The following is a 26,030-nucleotide window of genomic DNA, read 5'->3' as shown; positions in this document are numbered from 1 at the left end:
AAATCCCCAAAGACTCTCAAGCATTACTCCACCTTTTTACCCCCATCTCTTTGAAGGTTATAAATAGATGTGAAAGATGGAGGGAGGGATGACAAGAGTGGTCATCCACTGGGATTTGTACAGTAAGAGTGTTCCAGGCCAAGAGCAAACGTTACAGCACCACATGCATGCACACTTCCTCCCACTTCTGTCCTCTATTTCCCTCTCTAAAAATAAGCCCACACACTCTCCCACATGTATGGTTTCTTGCTGTATGTTATGACATGGTGATCTGTAACCTAACTTGTGCTGAAATGATTAGCATAACGACAGAAAATGCATCAACATTTCTAGTTAACAGCCCCATCGTTTGCAACCTTGTGTTCATACTGTACTTTGATTTTATGAATGAAAGTGAACTAAATCCATTCATTTCCACTCTGCAGTGATGAAATATGTTTTAGCTTGACCTCGAAGTAATTAATCCAAGGGCTCCATTGGATTTCGGAATACTGCATAATAAGCTCATTTTGTTTAAATATGTTTGTCTATTTCTTTGTTGAGAGGCAATTTGTGTTGTTAGAGATTAAACTTAAAGAGCAACTTCCAGGTTAAAGACACCTGTGAATAAATGTGTAGGAAAATTATGAATACACTAGATTTTCAAAAAAATATACAGAAATATACACTACAGTGACATCTGGCGTCGTTTTTGTAAGAAATGTTCACTTCCGCATAAAAAAGTCTCGGCACGTGACCTCCCGCGTGTTACATAACATGGGGGAAACAAGGGGGAGAGCGGCCGGTGTAACGTATTAATAAACATGGATCCCAATGCTAGTTTCGACACAGAAGACACGGAAGAAGTTGAACATGAATATTCGAATGCATATGACAGACCACCATACCTAACCATACTGGCCATACCAGAGAAGGATGAATGTAGGACACAAATTTATATTTGACAAAAAGGTTTACGAAACCGAAGCTATTATGATAAACTTGCTCATCTGAACATGTTCAATGGAGCCTGAAGGAAAAGGGTGTCTCAGAGCTCCAGCACAAGAAAAACAAGCCAAACAGAAGTCATGCTACAACTCCATTCAGTACCCTCAGCGGCTCACAGTGGCTCCTTCGAAATTGCCTGGTAAATTAGACAGGCATGGGATGGTGCAGGTAGGTGCAGCAGGAAAATGAAGTGGACGGAGGCAGAATGTGTCCCGCAGCAAGCTGGAGCCTTGATACATTGACTGCCACTGAGTGTGCATACAGTAGTGAAGAACAGGCACACCGGGATGATTGCAGAAAGTGAAACAATGGAAACTCACTGGCTTTATTATTGGTGTGTGTGTGGGGGTCTTTGCACGTTGGCAGGGTTGAGAGGGTAACTAAAAATGTATTCCGTTACAATTACTAATTACAGTAATCTAATCTGAGTATCAATTACTTGCAGTTACTTTTGGATAACCTCAATATCAAATATCAATAAAATGGATTTTACTTCAATTTAAGATGTAGGAACACAGAACAATGTTACCTAAGAAAAGAACTAACCAAGATATTTAGTATCAAAAATTTGTCCTCAGCTCACAAATGTTATTGATAGGAAAACCTGCCTTTCATGAAGCATATTCAGACAGCAGCCTATACACCAACACTGAAACACATGTGCACATACTACAGTTTAATAAGCAAGAATACAATCTGAGTTGACAGAAAATGCTCCGTAATAAAATAGGATCAGGTTACAACAAACACAATATGTTTGTTTTAGGAACATTGGAATCCTCCGAGTAATCCAGATTTTTTGAAATGTAACTAATCTAATTTCTTCTTTTGTTATGTAAGTCTAAGGGGATACAGTTACCTTTTCTTGTATCGTGATCATGTAATCCCGTTTCATCCGTTTCTCCCCAAGCCTGCTGCAGATTTGTATCTCGCTCCATCTGCGTTTAAAGTTATATTGTGCTTTTGTTTGTGTGTGTGTACTACAGTCAGCAGGGGTAATGGGGGCCAGAGTTTCTTTAGCAGCTGTTAAAGGTTTATCCCAGGGACCGTATAACAACTGTACTAATTACCAGTACACTTTCGCCCTTTTCTTTCCTATACTCACATCCCCTCTCTCGGCTACTGTTACTAAATATTATTGCCGGAGCTGTCAAGTTCAGGTTCAGGTATCTTATCTCCTCCTTCTTAGCTTCTTTTATCTGCCCACTGCCCCCAACACACCAACACCGATCCCAACATAATGCATAATGCACAGCATCCTGGCCTGTGCTCTGCATGTAGTACATCAAACACCATCACTAATGGAAAATGTTACCCAGAGCAGCAGCAGTGTAGCGACTCCCTCCTTGTTAAGCCTAGCAGTCTATTATTTTTGCCCACCTCTCCCCTCCTGCCACTTAAACGCACTCTGCCTCAAGAAGACACTCACTCCGTTGCTATGGAGTTTGCGTTTAGACCATTAAAGTCGAGCAAACTTCTCAGGCAGGAGATCAAAGTGGACTGATGTGAATGCGTCTGTTTGAGCATGCTCGTCATTTAATTTGATAAGCTTTGAAACAAATTGTTTATGATCAACAATCGTCTATCAAATTCCTGAATGGGCATTGTGATCATACATCGGGGGCCATTTAGAGTGGTGCAGCAATGAGTCCTAAAACCCTGAAAAGACTAAGCATATTATCAATTCAATGGTTTTTTGGACCTGCGAAATAAATAAAATATGTCAGAGAATACCTCACTTGTGAATTTCCGTACTTTAATATCTCATAAAAAACGCAGGTTGCTAACAAGTGACTAAATGAAATGACTAAACATCAACATGCCGGCATGACTCTTCCTTTTGGCGTAGCGGTTGTGATGCACAGTCATGCAACCATGATGTTTTCCATGATTCCTGATTTTTGTATCAAGGCTTAAAAAATCACAAAGTGGTTTTAATATGCGGAGACTGTCCTGTTGTACGAAACGTGTTAAGTATCATAAACAGAGCTTGTTTTCTGCACTGTACCGAAATTAAATGGCGTAATCCCTTTGATTTTGTCGAGGGAGCCTTGCGATGCTAACTTCTGTGACGGCCTACAACAATACATCATCACTCCACCACTCTATTTGCAAACACTCTGAGAATACTCTAAGAGAGCTCCTAATTTATCCTAAAAAGTTAAAAACGTTTTATCTCTTCAAATTTTCTGACATGGAGCAACTCTTTGCACGAGGAAGCTTTAGTAATTCAGTCTGAACTTCCCATCACTAACGTATTAAAAAAAAAAATCCTTTTCAAACAACCACTGGCTTTACTTTCTGTGCAGACCTGCACCTTGAATTTGTGAGTGCTCATTGCTTCTCTGTAATAAAACACTAATTGTAGAGATATTTGGCCATGACAGTTTTCCGTTGACGTAGGGTATCTTGGCATCTCTGAAAAGAAACATGTTCATCTATTGTTGAACCTGAATGCGCCCTCCCTTTGCCGGGTTGTCTTGTATAAATATGTCTTTGATAAGGCTGAGGGTGAGTCACTCCTCAAAAGCACAAGTTGCTTAAAAAATAACCATCTGAATTGTGAAACAGACATTTGAGTGGTGCCCTTTTGGGTAGATAGTCATATGTTGGTGGTCATATGCCCTTTTGTTAATGGATGGGTGTGTTGCTGTGGGAAATTCACCATACCGTGTTCTGGTCATGGCACCCTGCAACTCTTCTGGCCAAAATAAGCATTGACTAAATCAACCCAAGAACGCTTCATTAAACCTTGAGCACGAGTTAATAAAGCGTGGCCTCAATTTAAATTGATTAGTTTTATGAAGAATGTGTGTGTGTGTGTGTGTGTGTGTGTGTGTGTGTGTGTGTGTGTGTGTGTGTGTGTGTGTGTGTGTGTGTGTGTGTGTGTGTGTGTGTGTGTGTGTGTGTGTGTGTGTGTGTGTGTGTGTGTGTGTGTGTGTGTGTGTGTGTGTGTGTGTGTGTGTGTGTGTGTGTGTGTGTGTGTGTGTGTGTGTGTGTGTTGGCGGGCATTTGTTTATGGTAGTGACCGGCAGGACTATAGCACCACATCAAGATTAAGATTAAACAAATTTCTTTCACTTGGGAATACACATATCACTACGGAGAACCAGATTTGTGTAAATTACTGGTCGTGGTAATTTGAAAAGAAATACCGGTGGTGTCGTACACACACAAACACACTGAACACGCACACACAGAGCGGAGCTGAGCACAAACACACACACACATCATGCATCCCGGTGACAGGACATCTCCTTCATAAAACGAGGGGGAATACTCTGGTAGTTCGATGTGTGTAGAGGTGTATGTGGTTAAACGTAGCAGCCTCGATCTCTATTCAGCGGTTCTAATGAAGGGAAACACAGTGAAGTAAACAGTAAAAGGCACAGCTCTTTGCTGCTGCTGCTGCTCTTCTCAGATTCTGCTGAGTTAAACGTTACTGCCTCCAGTGCCCTGTACGATGAAGCCAGTTCAACAGACCCTGGATATGTTTGATTTACCCGGCTTAACTAACCCTAACAAACGCAATGTCGCTAAGCGGTCCTACGAAGCTGGTTATCAACTCAGTAAATCAACCAGGGTTTCTCTGTCCGGCTGAGTGCGCGTTCACGTGGAAGGGACGGGGTTAGCAACATTTGACCAATCACAAACGTGGAGACGCGTGCTGACAGCGTAGCGTCATACTTCATGAATGAATAGTGTAAATAGCTAATCCTGCTTCGTAGTACAGGCCATGTAACACTTTTAACTAGACAAGAAAGCGTGGCCTCGTTGTATTTAAAACATGGCCACGCTTTATTAACTTGTGCGCACAAGTTAATAAAGCGTGGCCTCGTTCTATTTAAAGCGTGGCCACGCTTTACATCTCGTGCGCACAAGTTAATAAAGCATGGCCACGTTTAATTTATTTTTCTCTCTATGAACCCTCCAGGGCTCCGTACCATCCCATACATGTGATGCATAATAATAATGCAAAAAGTCTCTTTAAGATTGAACCCAAATGTTCCTCTTAAGTTGTTTTTCACACTTTTGACCCAACCAGTCTATGAACAGTAATGGCTGTGCCGATGTACAATATTGCAGTGTGTTGGTACAGTATGTTCAGAAGTCATGTTTCACTGCCTTTTTCTGAACCCTGGCGTCTTTTCAATTGATTCCAATGGGAAGCAGCTGCCTCGAGAAAAAGTGCAGTCCATAGCATTCTTTTACTGAGAATTCTACCTTTTCTTGTGCAGCCACTCCGAGCGCTTCCAGGTGAAATATTTTAACTTTTCCACAAATTACCATTGATGTCACTGTAGTAAATTGGTGTAGAAGACTGTTATTATCCGTGGGTTTCAGACAGAAATGACCACTACGGGGACAAAAAAATGCCATTTCTTTAAGCGGATTAGCTGGGCGGACAATGGATGTTGCTGCCGCTAAGTGTGTGACTTTTCCTTCATACACTGATCAGATTGAGCGGTGAAGATAAACCAAACAAAGTGTGAAAGCAAGAATAATTTGGCTGGTCAAACAAATGATAAAATCCAAGGGGGCGAAGATAGTCTTTCATTAAATACCAGTGATAAGTTGTCACAATACTGTATCATTGTCAAAGAATCCAAAACAAATAGCTAAGTGCGCTGCCAGGGCTTTTCTGCCAGAGAGAAAGGCGCTATGTGGACACCATCATTTGCTTTTGTGACAGTCCAGCCTCTGACTTCACACAAAACGTACCTCTTACCTCTATTATCTCTGTTCTTTTTCTTCTAGATTCTCCTTTTTCTTCTTATGTCCATAGTTTATTGATTGAATTCAGAGGACCTCAAGTTGAACACAGCTTTTCTTGTCGGAATTTATACATTTTCAGCTTGGAATCTCTAAATAATTGCTTTTCATTCAGGGTAAAAGGTTACTGCTGTCAGTCGGACTCAGAACTGCTTAACCCTCAGCAAGGACAGAAAGCTGCTCAGTAACCACCAGCACACCATGATTAGGAAGCTCCCACGAGTCAGTGTGTAAAATGTGTGAACTTGTCAAGGAGTGTTGCTGAGTCAACTGTCACTACATGATGAGAGTTCCAAAAAGAAGAGTAAGAGTGTGTTGATGGGTCTAGGGATGCGGGGCAATTGTGAGCGTCAGTACAATCTCAGCTTGGTTTATTTAGGGAATAGGGTTAGGGTTGGATTCCTACATTTCTTCCTAAGTGCTATAGATGTAAGCTTTCCATTTCAGGTTGGCTGTAGTTGGGTTGTTAAATTGTGTTGTGGGTGGCTGTGGCGCAGTGGAATAGTACGCTGGTGTTAGGATCAGGGGTGCACAGGTTCAAACCCCACTGCAGTCAGCATGTCGTTATGTCCCTGAAGACACTTCGCCCCAAATAGTGGGGATTGTACTGAGTATGTAAGTCGCTTTGGATAAAAGCGTCTAACAAGTAACATGTCATGTAATGTAATAAAGCACATTGTCTAGCCCTAACCCTTAGTTCTGCTACTCTGGGCAGTACACTCAGTAATTGACAAGTGGATGTGTTCATTTAAGGCAGGGGTCTCCAACTGGGGGCTCTCAATAAGTAGCTCGCCATGCAAATCCAAAATGTAAACAATACACACACAAAAAAAGAAATAAAATGAAAATAATCTACCCTATGCATAAACGAAGCAAACTCTATCTACCGGTACTTACTACAACTCTATAGGCAGGGCTGCACATAACTGGTGCGCAGGTGCGCATGCGCACCCACCGCCAAAAAATGAGCACCGGATCATTTGAAAAAGGCGCATTTGCGCACCAACATTGAGAGAGACAGAGAGACATGACAGAGATAGAAAAGAGAGAAGAGAGAGATATTTGCGAGTTGCATAAGAACTGGTAAGACGTGTGAAGGGTCTGCTTCATGCGCTCCCTGCTGCGAGGCACGGGCGCGCAACCCCCCCCACATCTCCAGGTGCTCCTTTGAGAACCAGGGCAGAAAAGAGTGCAACAAGCAGTAAAGTGAAAAGTAATGTACACAATCTACAGAATAAAATATAGAATGAATTGAATGATGAATAAACAGTGAGGGGTATGAATATACACAACAGCCTGTGAGCAGTATGAACAGTGTGTATGAATATGCTAAGATATATAAAGTATGAAAACGGTAAGCAGTGCAAGTATAGTATAACATATATAGATATTAATTTCATGATTGATGATAAACATTGTGGAACAATTATGAAAAAAGTTAATGGAGGGGTCGACGTAAAACTGACACAAAACAACAACAAACTTTTGCCGAGCCAATTTGAGAGTTTCATCACCAGCACGTGGTAAAAACCACCAATGAGCGCTCAGCTCGAGATACCAGCGAGTCGTTTCCCATCAAGCATTTCGCTTCTGCAGCCCGTGGAGAGGAACTGCGCCGCCTCGCTCTCAAGGCTGCGGGCGTCTTTGTCCCGCGAGATTTCAACGTCTCATGTAGGCGAGCCTCCAGAGCAAGTCGGACAAAATGACTAACCATCATGCAACGCACTAGCAAGACGTTGATCGAAATTGCGCAGGTCTGCGCAGGTCTCGCTTGTCTCAAACAAGCCTTATATCTATCTAACACCCCTCCTCCCCCCACCCCCACAATGAATATCGACCAATCATGTTCGTCTAAGTAACAGTAACGCAACAGGCTAATGCTAATTCTTCCGAGCCGATCGTTGAAGAGTTTATCGCCGGCCACTAGAGGGCAGTGTCACTGCTGTCGCTGCCCGGTTATGCCGTGCTCTGACCCGGAAGTGCCGAGCGGCCATTTTAGTTCAAACATTGTTCATGCACTCCGCCTCGAGTTGAGACGTTCGTCCACTCATTCATGTAAGACTGTTTCCACTATTATATTATACCATATATTATACTATTATACTACTATACTCTGTTTCGTGGTATATATTTGTGTTGATTGAATTGCATGGATGTAATACTTTGTCAGCTTATCTTGCTGCATTATTCTGTTTTAGGGTGTCGTCATCCTTGTCAATAAATCACCGAAACTGACATTGAGGAGTGTGTTTCTTCATGACGACACCATGGTCGTTGTTGGATGCCCTGTCCCCGGCTGCGAGTTCAAATCCGATGACTTGTCTGAAGCACTCGTCATTGCTATATTGACGATTCATGGATGTAGCCACCAGCACGCAGCGCCTGTCATGGCCGCGCCAGCCCAGGCCCCAGCCCCTCACGGCCCGAGACTCGATCGGCCCAAAGTTGATGTGGGCGTGTCAATAGAGGAATGGAACGTGTTCATCCGCCGTTGGAATGTATTCCGCGCCGGCTCAGGCATAGGGGACGCACAGGCCCCCTTCCAGCTGTTTCAGTGCGCTGGGCCTGTACTTGGAGACAGCCTGTTGAAAGCCGTCCCCGACGCCGCTTCCGGACCCTTGCCAGACCTGATCACCGTCATGCGTTCCCTAGCTGTCATCCCAGTTGCTACATGCGTCCTGCGCACCGAACTACTTCAGTTACGCCAGGAACGCGACGAGACATTCCGCGCATTCGCTGCCAGAGTGCGGGGTAAAGCAGAGACATGCGCATATAATGCGGTATGCGAGTGTGGTAAGGACGTGGACTATACCGACCACATTATCCGCGATGTGCTGCTCAATGGCATCTATGACTCGGACATACGCCGCGAGACGCTAGGGACAACTGACGTCCTGGTCAAGCCAGTTAATGACGTGATTGCACTCGTCGAGAACAAAGAGATGGCCCGTAACGCTCTCCCGTCGTCCTCCCTATCAGCCATGTCGTCATTCCGGCGCTTGAAGACGACTCCACAGGCGAGCCCCGCCCCGAGCCCCGCGGACGGGGCTAAACGTGCCTCGTGTCCGGAATGTAAGAACGTCTTTAACGTCTTCACGGAGGGGCCTCGCGGGTGGAATCCTAAGCCTCACCAGGTGTGCATCGGCTGCTACAGGGCCCGCCGACAACAGAGGCGTCAACAGCCGTCATCCGACAGTCAACAGGCCGCCATGGGGTCGGAGCTGGTATCCCAGGTCTCGTCGGTGCAAGCTGGAGCCCGCCCTGGCCGACGTCGCGGGAGCCTTCGCCGACGCCGCGCCCCTACGTCGCACGGCTGTGTCGACAGGCCTTCACCTATCATACTCGAGCACCACATCTTCTCCAAGGGCGAATGGAGGCGAGCCAGGCTGAGAGACCACCCCCGGGCGTTAATCACCATCTCGATGGACATGCCAGTCGGGCCGAGGGATGGCACCAGCAACCGGGGCTCGGCCGACGGAGCTCGAATATCCGCCGTCGCAGACACTGGCGCGCAGTCGGACCTTTGGTCTCTGGAGGAGTTCCTGGCCTGCGGTTTCGCGCGGGACGACCTGCGACCCGTCAGCCTCAGCCTGTTGGCCGCCAACCGCTCCCCTATAGCCATCGAGGGAGCGTTCTTCGCTAGGCTCTCGACGACCTGCAGCGGGGGCCGTACTACATCCTGCCGTTCCATGGTATATGTGAGCAGCTCAGTCCGGGCCATATACCTCTCCTACGAGTCGTTGCTCAACCTCGGCCTCTTGCCCATTAACTTCCCGTCGGACGACGTTGCAAGGGGGCCCAAGGACAGGCGTAGCCCTGACACGGCTGACACGCCAGTCCAGCCCCTGTCCATCAATGCGACGAGGTCAACCAACGGCGGCTGCGTGGGGCCAAGTGACCCCGGGGACGCCCAATGCTCATGTCCTCAGCGCACGGTCCCCCCGGCGCGCCCCGCAGCACTGCCGTTCCCTTGTACGCCAGAGAACAATAACCGGATGAAAGGTTGGCTACTCGGGAGATATGCCTCGTCGACATTCAATACTTGCCCCCCTCGGGCACTAACATGCATGGAGGGGCCGCCTATCGAGATGCACGTGGACCCCGCAGCTACGCCTAAGGCATGCCACACCGCGGCTACGGTGCCTCTACACTGGCAGCGGAGGGTTCACGATGACCTCCTGCGGGACGAAGCCCTTGGGGTCATTGAACGCGTGCCGTACGGCGAGCCGGTGACGTGGTGCCATCGTATGGTAGTCACTCGGAAGCACGACGGTTCCCCCCGCAGGACCGTGGACCTCTCCCCCCTCAACAAGTTCTGCCAACGTGAGACCTTCGCCACTGAGTCCCCGTTCCACCTCGCACGCCGCGTCCCGAAGGGCACCTGGAAGACCGTCACGGACGCCTGGAACGGCTACCACAGTGTTCCCCTGCGTGAGTCGGATCGCCACCTCACTACCTTCATCACGCCCTTCGGCCGTTGGCGCTACACCAGGGCACCACAGGGTTTCCTGTCGTCAGGGGATGGCTACAACCGTCGGTTTGACGCCGTCCTCTCGGACTATGAACGCAAGGAACGTTGTGTGGATGACACCATCCACTATGACACCGACCTGGAGCAACACTGGTGGAGGACCATCGACTTCCTGACGCGTGTCGGCCGATCGGGGATCGTGCTGAATCCGGACAAGCTTCAGTTCGCGGAGAGGTGCGTCGACTTCGCTGGCTTCAGGGTGTCGGAATCTACCATCGAACCGCTCCCAAAATACTTGGACGCCATCCGGGACTTCCCCACCCCAGGCTCCACGACGGACATCAGGAGTTGGTTCGGCCTTGTCAACCAGGTGGCTAACTACGCCCAGTTGCGTGACACGATGGCTCCATTTAAGCCGTTCCTCAGCCCACGCTGTGCGTTCCTATGGTCCCCCGTTCTGGAGGAGGCCTTCCAGACGTCCAAGCAAGCCATAATGGAGGCCATCCGCGAGGGCGTGGAGATCTACGACATGCAGAAGCGTACCTGCCTCCGCCCTGACTGGTCCATGCGTGGCATTGGCTACTTCCTGCTCCAGCAACATTGTCACTGTGCCTCGGGCATACCGGACTGCTGTCCAGGAGGGTGGAGGGTCACCCTCGCGGGCTCGCGTTTCCTGTCCCCTGCGGAGCAGCGCTATGCAGCCGTCGAGGGAGAGGCCCTAGCTGTGGCATGGGGCCTGGAACAGACGCGGTACTTCACGCAGGGGTCCGACAACCTCGTCGTGGTCACCGACCATAAGCCGTTGGTGAAAATCTTTGGCGACCGTACGCTGGATGAGATCACAAACTCGCGTCTGTTTAGACTGAAGCAGCGCACCCTCCCATGGCGCTTCGACATTGTGCATCTGCCTGGCAAGAGCAACTATGCCGCTGATGCCACGTCGAGGCATCCTTCCCCCTCGGGTTCAGCGAACGGCCTCTCATTGGGGCTGCCGAGCGGGCCTGACGCCATGGAGTCAGCACTCATGGCCTCCATCCGCGACGACGCACGGGAGCTCGGAGCCGTCTCTTGGCCCCTCCTCGCACGGGAAACAGCGGCTGATGGATGCCTCGGCCACCTCCTCCAACTCATCGAGCAAGAGGGTGGGATTGACGTTAACGACCCTGCCCTGGCGAGTCTGTCATCGGTCTGTGAGTCCGTCTACGCCCAGGACGGCGTCCTGCTCTATCGGGACCGCGTCGTGGTTCCCCCATCCCTCCGTGGGAGGGTCCTTCGGCATCTCCATGCCGCTCACCAGGGGACCTCAGCCATGGGGCAGCATGCCCGAGCCATAGTTTACTGGCCCGGGATGTCCGGGGACATTCAGGCCACCAGGGACGGGTGTGCAGACTGCAACCGCAATGCTCCGTCACAGGCGGCTACACCCCCCCGGCCGTCCCCACCCCCGTCCACGCCATTCGAGGCGGTGTTTGCTGACTTCTTCGACTATGGGGGCCGTCACTACCTAGTTGTCGGGGATCGGCTCTCGGGCTGGGTAGAGGTCCTGAGCTCTACGGCGGGTACTGCCCTGGCGGGCTCAGCTGGCCTGGTCCAACACCTCCGGTCGTTCTTCGCCACCTTCGGCGTACCGGAGGAGCTCTCGAGCGACGGTGGTCCGGAATTCAAGGCGAGCCACACCGAGGACTTCCTCCGCTTATGGCACGTCGAACACCGTGTGTCTTCCGTTAGCTTTCCGCAGTCGAATGGGAGGGCGGAGGTTGCGGTTAAGACTGCTAAGCGCCTCTTGATGTCCAACACCGGCCCGTCGGGCAGCCTTGATCAGGACCGCTTCCTGCGCGCTATGCTGCAGTTGCGTAACACGCCTGACCCCGACTGCGACCTATCGCCAGCACAGATCATCTTCGGCCGCCCACTTCGTGGCTCGCTCTCCTTCGTGAACCGCCTCGAGAAGTTCTCGAACCCGCATATCCGCCTGCTATGGCGCGAGGCATGGGCGGCGAAGGAGGACGCCCTTCGGACCCGTATGTCCCGTACCACCGAGTCTCTGGGGACTCACTCGAGACCGCTCCGCCCATTGGCACTCGGCGAAAGGGTATTCCTCCAGAACCAGCAAGGCCCGAGCCCCCACAAATGGGACAGGTCGGGGATCGTGGTGGAGTCGCCGGGCCACGACCAGTATCGGGTCAGGGTTGACGGTTCGGGACGTCTGACACTGCGCAACCGGCGGTTCCTCCGTGCCTACACGCCGGCCACACCCTGCGCCCGCGAGCAGTCGGCTGCGCCGTCGCCGCCGCCCGCTGCCCTGGGTCATCAGCCCCCACCTATCCACCCGGGCTGGGCGACGCCCCAGGGGATTGCTCAGCGGCAGGCTGTCGGGCCCCGCGACTCGGCTATTGGCGCTTCCCCACCGACGCCTGCTGATGGGGCGTCCTCTGACCTCGCTGTTCCTACGGGTGCCTTCCTGGGTGCACCGCTCCCGGTGCCGCAGTCGCCGCCGACGCTGCCCCAGCCGACTCGGCCGGGCCGCTTGAGGAGGCCGCCTGCACGTTACGAGCCCGAGTCTGGCAGCTGGATACGGGATGTAGACCGTTAACCTATTCCGGCCCATAGCTTTCCGGTCTGGGGGGGATGAAGAGTTTATCGCCGGCCACTAGAGGGCAGTGTCACTGCTGTCGCTGCCCGGTTATGCCGTGCTCTGACTCGGAAGTGCCGAGCGGCCATTTTAGTTCAAACATTGTTCATGCACTCCGCCTCGAGTTGAGACGTTCGTCCACTCATTCATGTAAGACTGTTTCCACTATTATATTATACCATATATTATACTATATATATATTATACTATTATACTACTATACTCTGTTTCGTGGTATATATTTGTGTTGATTGAATTGCATGGATGTAATACTTTGTCAGCTTATCTTGCTGCATTATTCTGTTTTAGGGTGTCGTCATCCTTGTCAATAAATCACCGAAACTGACATTGAGGAGTGTGTTTCTTCAATCGTGAACGCATCAAATGCGGATTTTATTTTAACGTGAGTGAAAGTAACATACAGTTTGGAGTTTTTTTTATAAACAATGAGTATGGCAGCCGGGCCATCGACGAAACGACAGAAGGTGTACCATTTCCATCAAGAGTGGGAGACTGACTATTTTTTCACAACTGTAAAAGACCGGTGCGTGTGCTTGATTTGCGGGACCAGCGTTGCAGTCGGGAAGAAAAGCAATGTGGAGCGGCACTTCACCACACTTCATAAGGAGTTTGACCGTGATCTTCCTTCTGGCAGCAGCCTGTGTCAGCTAAGGTGAGCCAGTTGAAAGTGGGATTGCAACGGCAGCAAACGTTGTTCACAAATCCAGTGAAGAAAGCCGAGGCTGGAACCGAAGCGTCATTCAAAGTGGCCCATCTTTTAGCAAAGAATAAGACACATTTTACAGATGGGGGTTTTGTTAAGGATGCAATGACTCTCGTTGCTGATTCTTTATTCAAAGAGCACAAAAATGGCCCTGAAATCCTGTCTGCTATAACAGAGGTGCAGTTAGGCTCGAATACCATGGCAAGGAGAGTTTCCGCGCTCTCAGAGGACGCAAAGGGGCAATTGGAACATGACATAGGCACCTGCAAATGGTTTTCAATTCAGTGTGATGAATCCGTGGACTCAAGCAACACTGCTCAGTTGGCGGTTTTCATAAAAATGGTATTTGAAGACTTCTCCGTTAAAGAGGAATTTCTCACTGCTACCTTTGAAAACAACAACCAGAGGCCTGGGGCCTCATTTAAAAAGGAATATACGCTCAAAGAATGGCGTACGCCAGTTTCTACGCAATGTTTGCGATTTATAAAATACTAACTTGACGGGAAAATGTGCGGTCCTCCACGCAAACTCTAACCCATGCGTACGCACTAAGCACAAAAACGGGAGAGACGATAAACTGCGACACCGTTGGCAGAAGGAAGAATGGAGAGAAATATGTGGGAATAATACCATAAATAAAATGTTACCTCTCATTTATCATATATGAAGAATTCATTTTCAAACATTGATTAAAGCCAATCTTAAAATGATTTAACAAACGCCAGTTTGAGACTCCTCAGTGCACACAAAAACATAACTTGGAGAAATAAATAAATACGGATGTTATTTAAAACAACCTCGAATATGTTGTGTTAATGTTATGAAATGTTTTCTCGTAAATGATGCGGTAAGCAGGAGGACAGAATTACGTCTAAACTGACGCCGTTTTGCATTTCTATAGGTTGTAGATACAAGCATGGTTTTATACTATCACGTTTAATCGTGTTTTATGCCGCTTGCCAAGACTTGATAAGTCGTTCGTAAAACACAGGAGGTATGGAAACTAAGAACACCATATGTGGTAAATTGTACAGCTAATATAACGCAACACATTAGTTGTATTTCCTTTAACAGGTGGATATAGAGTTGCTGCGGTGGAGGGGGTTGAGATGCACAGGCTGCAGTGGAGACGCTGCGCACAGCTGATCGACAGCTGGGACACAAACCACCAAATACAAACAAATAATTCAGATCCAGTCATCATGACTCCACTCCGGAGGGATTCCCCGATCATTTCTTACAGTTCTCATCAAGGAGGTGCCTCCTGTCCCCGGTACAAACCGGGACAAACACACAGCCTTTTTTTAATTTTATTTTTTTATATATATTTATTTAACAGGGACAGTGCACATTAATTGACATTTCTGTAAATGCGCCAGAGTTAGCCAACAGGCTATTTTTCGTCTGTAGTCCCTGGACAGATGTTAAAAGTCATCCCTGAGCCTGAGGAAGGCTATGTGTATTTATTTTGTCATTAACCTTTTTCGGACCACTTATTTATTTATTTTGGTGACGATCCGACGTCCATGCTGCTACTCTGGTTCAAACTGCATCCACCAAACAATATGATTTATCTCGACCTCCCCAAAATAACCAAAATCTGACACGGTGTGAGATGTCTCTTTAGCTGTTCTGTCGTCATTTCCTGCGATCTTCTTCATAAAGTCAGTCAAAATGAATGAATGAATTGGCGTTTCTTTGACTATTTATCGGCAAATATGGGCGTTACGTGAAGCCCGCAAAAGCTGCCCCGCATTTCGAGTTGATTGTGATTTATAAATGGAAACCGGCGTAGGAAGTGCCGTACGCAATTTCCTCGCCGGTACGCAATGTTTGGTGAATCGGAAAATGTCGGAAAATATCTGTACCTTTTTTTTGGATTTCTACTACGTAAGCAACCTTCCCACGTGAATCCTACGCACAGCGTTATAAATGAGGCCCCAGGAACTTTACAACATAGTGAAAAACTACTTTGCCGAAAAGAATGTGCCGTTGGAAACATTTGTGTCAATAACAACTGATGGATGCCCAGCCATGACAGGGAGGCATAATGGCTGTAGCATATCCCTCCAAAAGATGGTCGTAGACTTTACTGATGATTTAGAATTTATTAAAACACCAGAATCAATGTAGGCTAAGAGCTATAAAGACACAAAAATAACAAATACTTTTAGGCTGCATCTGTATTAAAATCACTTTAGCATACTACCAAAAGTTAACTGTAAACAGACAGCAAAGCTACAAAACAGCATATAGGCCTAAACGAATTAGGACACAACCCATATTTTTATATTAAAGTTAATACCAACCTTGTGCCACCTCGTGGGGGGGCGAACACTTAAACATAAACTTTATCCTTTGCTTTCGCTGCTTTTATATGTAAATATTAATTTTCTCCGTTCATCTCCGCTCCTTTTCTCCGTCACGTTGTTTCCTAAGCAACTTCCTGTCAACAGAGCAAACTCGCCTTCAACATAAACGCATGTCCATACAAAATAGGAAGCCATCATTTTTTAGCACTTCTGACAGAGATCAAAGCTTTCATGGAAGCAAGAAATGAGGACACAACTCTGCTGTCTGACACTGGACCTGGCATTTCTAGCAGATATGAACTGCGAATTGCAAGGCAAGTGGAGGACAAGCAGTGAAGTGATTAGTGCTGTCAAGGCAAAACTGGGCCTGTTTCTCCAAAAACTGGAGCAAAGGAAAATGCAGCACTTCCCCTCTGTGCACAAAATGCTGGAAGAAAATGACACTGCACCTGGGGCCATGGACATCCAGAAATACATGGACCTCTTGACCAGGCTGGGTCAGGAGTTTAAGGACAGATTCACGGACATTTTTCGAGGCTGGAGCCCTGTGCCACATTTATTTCAAACCCCTTCATGGATGTGGACATATGTGACATTTCTGAACAGATGGGTGAGGTTTTCAATCTCAGTGCTGTTGATTAGGAGATGGAAATTCTTAGTCTGCAAAATGACATCCAGTTGAAGTCACATAAGTCTGCTACGGATTTCTGGAAGCTTGTGGATGCAAAGAAGTTCCCCAACATTAGCACAGGAGCCATGAAATGTGCTACCCTGTTTGGCTCAACATGTGCGAATCTGCCTTTTCTGACATGAACTTTATCAAGTTCAAGTTCTGAACTCGTCTCACTGAGGCCCACCTGGAAGACTGCATCAGAGTGAACCTCTCGGGATACACACCAGATTACAGTGGCCTGGTCGACAACATGCAGGGTCAGAAATCTAATTAACCCTTGTGTGCTGTTCATGTTTTTGTTACTCCAATGTTCTGGTGTGCTGGTGTTCTCCAGTGTTCTGGTGGACCAACTGCATTATTGGGTTTTTAAATCAATACAGCTGTAACAATTTAGGTAAAAGTACTTAACAGATGTTTACTTTATATCTCAATTACAAGCAATATAGACATATATTGCTTAAGCATATACGGTTAATATTCTCCATTTACCTCTGTTAGATCACATTTATCAATACAAGTTCTACTCATTCTTTGTGATAAAATTGTTTATCTTGAACAAATATAAATGAACCAAGGTTTTTCATCACTATTGGTGTGTATTTCTTTGAACATTTTGAAATTGAACGCAATCATGTCATTCCACCCAACACATCAGCCCTATTGAACACAGCCTAGTTATGCCAGCCTATACAACACGAGTGGCCGAGTTTTACTGTGTTGCATATATATTTCTTGCACTTGACCCACACACACATGCGCACGCACACACGCACACACACACACACACACACACGCCGTGGCGACTGGACATCTTCTTCATAAAACTAATAATATGGCGTAATAATCGGGCAGTTCGATGTGTCTAACCATAAGTGCGAACGAGAAAGTATATCAGTATATCGTTCGCACGAGATACTTTTTTGTTTTCCATTAACCTTTAGGGGCTCCGTACTATATAACGAAAGTCTTTCAAGAATTTAAGTTTTGTAGTTAAAACAACATTCTTTATCCTCACAAACCAGGAAAGATACTGCCTGGGCAAACCCCTCAGCTCTTTGCAATCTTTATTGAGCCCTTGCTATTAGTATAAATAATCACATTTCTATTTAACCAATCCAATTCAATTGGGAAATGTGAATCATTACAATTGACAGATTTTGCACAAAAAATCCTAATTTGTAAGATGATCTTTTGGAGACTGCGTCTTTCTTTATTTGGATGCATAAATACCATCAAAACAGGTCTCTCCTAAGATCTCTTTAAAACATGTCTTTTCACAGGAAGGGTTTGATGGAAGCATCTTAGTTCAATTCCCCTTTAGTTGCCATGTAAAGAGGGATGTGAAAAATAGCACTTCTTCCTTTTCCGAGTACCCAGATCCCCTGCAAAATTAAGTGGATTGCAACCACATCATTGGACATTGCATAAAAGTCTGAGAATATGGGTGCAGCTTATCAGAAACTATTATCAGTATATTCCCTACACACTTCTGAGATGCATACTTCAATTGTGGCCGTTGAAAAATTTGTATATTGGCAATCGATTTTCCATTATTTACTTGGTTAAAAAACACGTTTTTAATTCCCACAACACATTTTTCTATGGGCTCAGAACAGTCTCATAATACACACATGCACACAGAAGGATTCACACTTGTATTTCATGATCCGCAAAAGGATTCACACTTCTATTTCCGGATCCACACTTGTGTTTTTCAATGCACACACAAATGTGTTCCGTTTCATATACATGTAACTATTTTCCAAATACGGAAAAAAGTTTTAAATGTGTATTTTTGATACACACATATTTGTTTTCCATTTAAAACCTCTGAACCTGCAAACACAAACCGCTTTCTGTGAACAGATCGCTGTGCATTCGTGTGTGTGTTTTTTGAGACTCCCCTGACGGTCAGCCGATTCGTACTTGTAATTTTTTCTATCTATAGCCAATCAGATATCTCCTCAATTCTAAGCCAATCACATGAGCGCGCCCCCACGAGGGTAGATTTCTTGCGTTCATGACGTAGCGCTTCATGTACGCATTTTGCGCAGTCCGGAGCTGACAGGTCCATGGAGCCTGCCTGCAGGCGCTAATCTCAGGACACCTTCACTCTCAACATTGCCACTTTCTGAATAGGAAATGCACGCAAATACAAGCCTTTATATTATTAAGGTAAAGCGCCACTTTCCGAACCATTGATGAATGCTTGTGTGTACACAAAAACGGCAGGCAAAACCGTTTTAAATGTGTGTTTCCTGTATGGCGAATACAGCTGCTTTATTTATGTCTGTATGAAGTTGTTGTGAGTGTGGAGGGAGCAGCTACAGGTTAGCTTAGCCTAATCGATCAGTGCACTACGAAGCCAGTTCTAGACAGTGAACTGTCAACGGGGGGAGCCTCGCCGGTCATTATCGGCCGATATTCACTCTAAATAGTTTGATCGGTGCTCTCTATAAAGGCCGATCAGGAGAGCTGGATCTGATCGATATGGACATAAACACTGCTGAGTCTGACGGAGACATGCAGCTCTGCATGATCACCTGAAGCTCCGCCCTCTGTTTGCAGGTTCAGGGGATTTAAACGGAAAACAAATATGTGTGGATCAAAAATACACATGTAAAACTTTGTTCTGTGTTTGGATTTTAGTTACATGTATATGAAACGGAACACATTTGTGTGTGCATTGAAAAACACAAGTGTGGATCCGGAAATACAAGAGTGAATCCTTTTGCGGATCATGAAATACAAGTGTGAATCCTTCTGTGTGCATGTTTGTATTATGAGACTGTTCTGAGCCCATATTTTTCTGTCTGTTTTTTTTTCTTTCTTGTCTCTGTGTTTGGTTTCTATTACACGTGACAGAGCTACGTGCTGAGCAGCGTTGTGTATAAAACACCTTGTTTACTTAAAGTGAACCTATCATGCTATATTTGAATAATATAGTGTAGGACCATACCTATATAAGGCATATTTATACTTTTATTTTTCAAAATACCAAACAGATCAAGCATTTTAGCCATTCCTCATTTCGCTCAATTTAACACTGTCTTTGCATGGGCTGATTCTGTGAGAACAGCACCATCTACAGGCCTGACATATGTACTACAGCGTCTCCGAGCGCATTCGAACGGCAATGTCCGTGGCTGTCTCCTCCTGATTGGTGGAGTTGGCCCAATAGCCGTAGCGCCACTTCTGTGACGTCATAGAAGTGTTCAAATCTGGATCAGTCTGTATCAGATCCGTTGCAGCCCCTTTTTAAGAGATTTGGGTATGGAGGGAAAAATAGAGAGGGTTGTGTTTTCTGACACTTGGTGAGTTCCCTGGAACACCGGGGACACATATTCATGTATAAAAGACGTACAAAAGTGCATTTTGCATGATAGGTCACCTTTAAAGTAGTTCAGTGGGTTTCTTGTGGGAGAGTGCGGTTCTGCATCACCTCTGCTCATGTACTTATTACCTCTCCTGGGAAATCGGCTGCATGCTTCTTAGAATAATAATTAGCGCCATGGGTTGTAATGCCGGCTCTTTGAAGACTCAAGGAGAAAGTCAGCTTCAGCACTCTGTAAAGTTTGTTAGATTATTTACAGCAGTGGTTTTCAAACTGTGGGGCGCGACCCCTGGTGGATCGCGGAGGTACTGCAGGGGGGGGCGCGGGGAGAAATTGTAAACAAACACTGCTCGAAAAGATCTAATTTGTCAGAGAGCTGTGGGCATACTGCTGCCTTTTGCAACATCCTACTTGTGTGAGATAGGCTTTTCTGCTGTTGCTGCCATCAAAACGAAATACAGATCAAAGCTGAACATTGAGAATGAACTGAGAGTGGCAGTCTAAAAATAAAAGACATTTGATTAAAAAAATCTACTACTCAGGGAAGAAGGCCAACCAGTTTTAATTAGGCCAAATTAATTCCCAGTATCTATTACAAGTACTTTTGTTCATGTGTAATCCATAATACAATATAAAATTATAGTTGGATCTTTGTATCTTCTTATTATTAGCAACAATATACAATTAATCCTACAAATATAGATGGGAACCGGGTTGGGGGGGCCCGAAAATATTTCCAATTACCCAAGGGGGGCCCGACTGAAAAAGTTTGGGAACCACTGGTTTACAGTCTTGTCTTTCCTCATGTGCTGTATCACTATGTCTGGCGATTCTATTTGGCATTTTCTATGGAACTAGGGCTTCACAATTCATCTAAATTGTATCGAAAATCGCTATATGGATTGGTGCAAAATCCAAATCGCTTTAAACCTAGTATATGGTTAAGGCAGAATTTGTGAAAATATCTTTCTTATTGAAGTGTTGTAGTGCTGCAGAGAATCACTATAATAGCCTACAAACAGCATTCTAAAAACGTAATACAGAATTTCTTGTTTGGTACTGTTCCTCTTAAAATATCAGAACATCATCTTAAAATATTTACGGTAATGTGAACGTTTGAAAAATGATCATACCCTTTAGCCAACCGTGAATCATATTGCAATCACTCACAACAATATTTTCCCTTACCATTTGTTCCCAAATTGTGCAGCCCTAAATAAAATGCAATTTGCAAAAGCTATGATAAAAATAACCAATCCTCCCCACAACACGTATCTGAATGATAATACAGATACATATAAGCAGATAGGTCAAAAAGTAGTAAACTGTAGATGTCAGTATGTCACTGTGAAGCCCCTGTGGGGTCATCTGGAGAGGGTGTGGCTGTGCTGCAACCAGCTGCATTAGGTGCTTTCACACCGCAGTACTTTTCCCACAAAGGTTCATGAGAACTTAGTTCATCAGAACTCTTTAGTTCTGATGAACTAAGTACAGATCGCGTTCTCACCGGAATAAGTCCCTGGGGGTGGATTAGGCAAATGAAGCCGCTGACGTAACTTCTTCTTCTGCTTTGGGTTTACTCGCAGGCCGCAAACAACTTCACGGCATATATTGCCGCCCAAAATCCCCGCCCGGAAGTCCCCGGAGTTGGGGACTGGCTTCAGTAGAAGCTGCTGGGACTCCCAGCAGCTTCTACTGAAGCCTTCCGAGTAAATCGCCAGAACGCCGACCCCTCCTCATCTCCACCGCTCCCATGTTTTATTTTGTGTTGCCATAAGTTAGTCTCTCTGCGTTTCTGCGCTGGGCTAATGCTAATGCTAATAATGCTAATGCGAGGATAATAAAATGGTGGCTTCACAACACTTTTTTTGAGTTTTACGGGGCGTGGTTTGCAATCCGCCCAGCCAATAAGAAATATAGCTCTTTTCTCACAAGTGAGCCGCATGAGAATCCCTGCTCTCTAGCAGGGACGGAAAAGGGGGTAAAAAGATTCTCATGAACTAATTTTAGTTCCGGCTCTTTTTGGTGTGAACGCGACATTTCGGAACTATATCGGAACTAAAGTGGGGAAAGTACTCTGGTGTGAACGCGGCTATTGATTGCAGTAACTTGGGCACCTGGGTCTGGTGCCCTGCAGCTATTTAAAGTCTCTCTGCTCCTCTCTATTTCCCTCTCTGCTTTCTCATACAGGCACCCAGTTCGGATGAGTATGTTATTAGTTATTTCAGTAGTTTTACTTTGTGCACTTCAACACCCTCACACATACATGTTTATGCAATCCTCACCCTGCAGTTACATTACTGATACCACTGACGTTCACACCTCGTGCTTTACTTGTTTTGCACTTGATTCATTTGGCTAATTTGAATCACTTGCTTTAATAAACAGATTTTTCTAACTGTTGATATGGTGTGTCTCCTCTTTGTTGTGGCCCTCTGAGCCAGGTCATAACAGTCACCCAGGTAAGGTTCCTGTGTCTTGGTTCCCAACTGCTGTGTCGGGAGGGTTAGCCCTGAGGTGAGCATAAAGTCCTCATCCCGGTCTGGAGGCTGAAGCGGGGAAGGGTTTCCAGCATGTTTACAGCAAGCATTGGACTCAATGGGGGTCTATTATGCTTTTGGGGTTTTCCCTTTCCTGTAGTGTATTATATAGGTTTGTGTGCAGTTAAGTGGTCTGCAAAGGCTAAAATACAGAACTCCCTTCCACAGAGAGTTTCTCTCCCACACCCTCCCCCCCCCCCCTGCCTGAAACGCCTACATTTGACTCCTTTGTTTACTTCCGTAAAATAGTGACATCACTATGTAACAATGACGCTTCTGTTGGCTAGCATTCCAACCAATTGTACATTATTTACTAAGAGGCATGGACATATCTGACACATCTTTAATCAGTTGACCAATCACAACAGAGATGGCCAGCTCTATATAATAAAGGGCTTTTGGAACATTAAAGCATGGAGACATTTCACAGTAGAGGCACAATAATATTATGAAATTAGCATAATATTCCCACTTTACATTTCTCAAAACATGCAGTAATTGGTGTTGAGATTGTTTTAGTTTGTTGGATTTTCTGACTGCTCATACTGTAGATCAGTAGAACTGTGACATTTGTAATGTCAGTTTTCTTAGGCAAGGCCTGTAGTTTGTTGTTCAGATTGTGTTCAAATGTAAGTCATGATGAGTACAACATGTATTTTACATTTCAAAAGCTGGATTGAAATGTAAGTGCTGCCTACATTAAAGGGCACTCTATTAAATCTTGACTGTATCCAATGTTGTATTTTTTCATACTATATAATTATTTTTGTAATTGCCTTTTTTTTTTTACAGTGAATCCTGTGTAATCCAGTGTATCCTTGCAAAAGAAAGTTGCTAAACATCAAAACATTGATCTAAAATAAGACTGACAATAAGACTTGTTGGCCCTATGGTCCAGCCCTAGACACAAGTATTGTCTTTCTCTCCTCTACATTAAGTTGTAATTCCTGTCATGAGAGCTGCTTGTTGTTTCCCTGCATTCACTAGCCGGGCTGTATTGAATTTGTGCTTGCTAACACCGGCTTGTAACAGTAAATATTAAACACATCCAGCTGTCGCTGCGAGATGGCTGTCTGCTCTGCTGCTTTGTACCCTCTGTGGCTTTTTACAGGCTGCTCTGCATTGTGTTTGGCTTAAGAAAGTTACAGCAGTGGAACACAGTGCAGAGGAGGACTGCAGCCACTCAAACACAGCGAGATGCTGCAGATGCAAATAGGTCAGCATAGTACAAAATGGGGAGAGTGGGAGGGCAGTGGGAAAGTGGTAAACTATTCTTTCTGTTAAGATTTTTTTCGCTGCATTATGTTGTCAAGGAGGTTAGACTGAAATAAGACCAAAAGTAGGTGGAATGATAAACTACGCAACCACTCCTAACTTATTTAGTGTATTCATTCATTGGTTTAACCACTTCTTGTTGGCCTACCTGTCTCTCAAGTGGCCATGAATGATGCAGAAGGCATCCTACGCTCTGTAAGATGTATTTGATGTAACCTTGATGCTCCTGATTCAAACCTTTTTCTTGTTTTATTACACTGCTTAGTTGAATACTCGATTCTAATTGGTCAATTCGGACATTTCAGAGGTTGGTGAGTAACGGCCCGTCTACACTACAGGCATCGAAAAATGCTTTCAACGCTTCGCCCATTCACTTGAATGGGGTGACGTAGAAGATTTTTAATCTTCGCCGAACTGCATTGTGGGGAGCATGGCATGGCTTTGCAAGCATCACGAGCATCTATCTATCGGCTGATGCTTTCGAAGCTGGCATCAGCCAATCAAATCCCGTTTATGCAAATCCCGCCAGTGCAAGCGCAGCCAATCAAACCGCGTGCAAGCTGGGAGAGCCAGACCGCAGTTCATTTCCTCATATTCCAAACGAGATATTACAGTAGCAAATCACCCGGTTCTTTACGGCCATAACTATTTACCGGGATACAAACCGGAGGAACCAGGCATGGAGGGAGGTGGCAGAGACAGTGTGTGAAACTGGTAGGTTTTCTCCTGTTTGGAGAGTTTATATCCAGTTTACTTAGTTTAAACATTGCTATTGCTTTGTATGTCGGGGGCGGGAGATTCATGTGATTGGTTGTTGCTCGCAAAAAATCGCCAAGCTTCAGACACGCCCAGCTTCAAGATTTTTTTATGCCTGTAGTGTAGACGGGCCGTAAGGGAAATTGTGCAGCGATGCGGTCAGTATTAAAAAAAGAACAACAGACCAGGTGATCATGGAGCACGACATGAAGCGGGGGGTTCTTGATCAGCCTGAAGGACTCCTCAACAGAATTATTCGCTCTTAATACTTATTGATTCAGAACTACTTGGAACTCACACACATTGATATTGCTTAATATACAGAACACAGGTGTAGCTAAAACTGTCAATGAGAACAAAATGAAAGACAACATCTACCTCCAGATTTTTCCTTCACAAAACACAGTTTACAAACTAATTAAAAAGAAGCTTTGGAAGATAGTCATTGAGTTGAATGCTTTGGGCCAATGGGTTCTGTTTCCTTAGCTCTCCACACAGACTGTTTACCTGCATGCAAACAAAGGCTGCACATATGTATTTGGTCATTCCTGCTTGGAATGCATTCCACAAAACTGACACTCACTTTCACACAATATTTAACATTCACACCCAACCGTATTGAAGAAGATGTTTCAGCGAGTAACATCTTCACAGTATTCTGGTATGATGTATTTTGCATGTCTTGGACACTTTGTAAACTTGTATCTTAACATTGTTGTTGCATACTTTTGTAGTAACTTAATATGCTGGTCTGTCTCAGATCTATTTAGCTCATCTCTCTGCCCATGGAATAGTGTAGATGCTGAAATATGTAACAGGCGTTATCAGTGGCCTGTGAACGGACTTCTGAGAGGCGAAGGCTCCTCATCACTCTCCAGCAGCCCTTCGCTGGTCTTGGCAGCCGGGGGGGGACTATGGGGCTGAGAGGGGGGAAGATGTCAGGAAGCCACGGAGAAGAAGGGTAGAATAACTCAGGCCACATTTAAAACTCCCCCCTTTTCACGTCCTTCTGCTTTCCTTCACACATTCTCTGTGTGCCAACTTTCCACTTTTCGCTCCATCCTGCTCTCTTTATCTCCTGCTCACACACAGTTTCTCTCTCCAACTTGCTCACATTCCCATGCAGGGAAGCAGAGTTTGTACATTGTGGTTACACTTCCAACACTCTTTCTCTCTTTTGTCTTCATCCCAGTTACCCTAAATATCCCTGGCTCTATTTTTACAATGCTTTCCTCTTTGCCCTCCCTTTATCCTAGTCACACACACACACACACACACACACACACACACACACACACACACACACACACTCACACTCACACTCACACTCACACTCACACTCACACACACACACACACTACTGTATGTGAACTGTTCTAACCCCATGTGTCTTTCTCTTCCAGCTCTGCACGAGTTCCCTACAGACCTGTTCACACACAAGGAGAGAACAGAGGGAGCTGTGGCCCTGCATGTGCTGTGTGTAAGTTCTCGTTCACCTGCTTTCATGTTGATGTGTGTTTGTGTCGTGCAAAGACCAAAACCAATATACCATT

The 26,030-nt window shown here is 45.9% G+C and overlaps 2 protein-coding genes across 2 annotated transcripts in view; one reads left to right on the top strand and one right to left on the bottom strand.

Moving 5' to 3' along the window:
* The window catches only part of LOC307022024 (uncharacterized protein), a 260,282-nt gene that overhangs the window by 107,273 nt on the left and 126,979 nt on the right, over window positions 1-26,030 (bottom strand). The window lies entirely within an intron of this gene.
* LOC307046396 (sodium/potassium/calcium exchanger 3-like) overlaps window positions 1-26,030 on the top strand; it is a 104,428-nt gene that overhangs the window by 46,054 nt on the left and 32,344 nt on the right. The window contains exon 3 of the mRNA XM_079692790.1: window positions 25,881-25,957. Coding sequence (XP_079548916.1) covers window positions 25,881-25,957 — 77 coding nt within the window. The remainder of the gene's footprint in view (window positions 1-25,880; window positions 25,958-26,030) is intronic.

Source organism: Notothenia rossii (assembly GCF_949606895.1).
Source record: "Notothenia rossii genome assembly, chromosome: 1".
Classification (NCBI taxonomy): domain Eukaryota; kingdom Metazoa; phylum Chordata; class Actinopteri; order Perciformes; family Nototheniidae; genus Notothenia; species Notothenia rossii.
The sequence above is the reverse complement of the archived record's forward strand: the minus strand, read 5'-3'. Positions and strand labels throughout refer to the sequence as shown.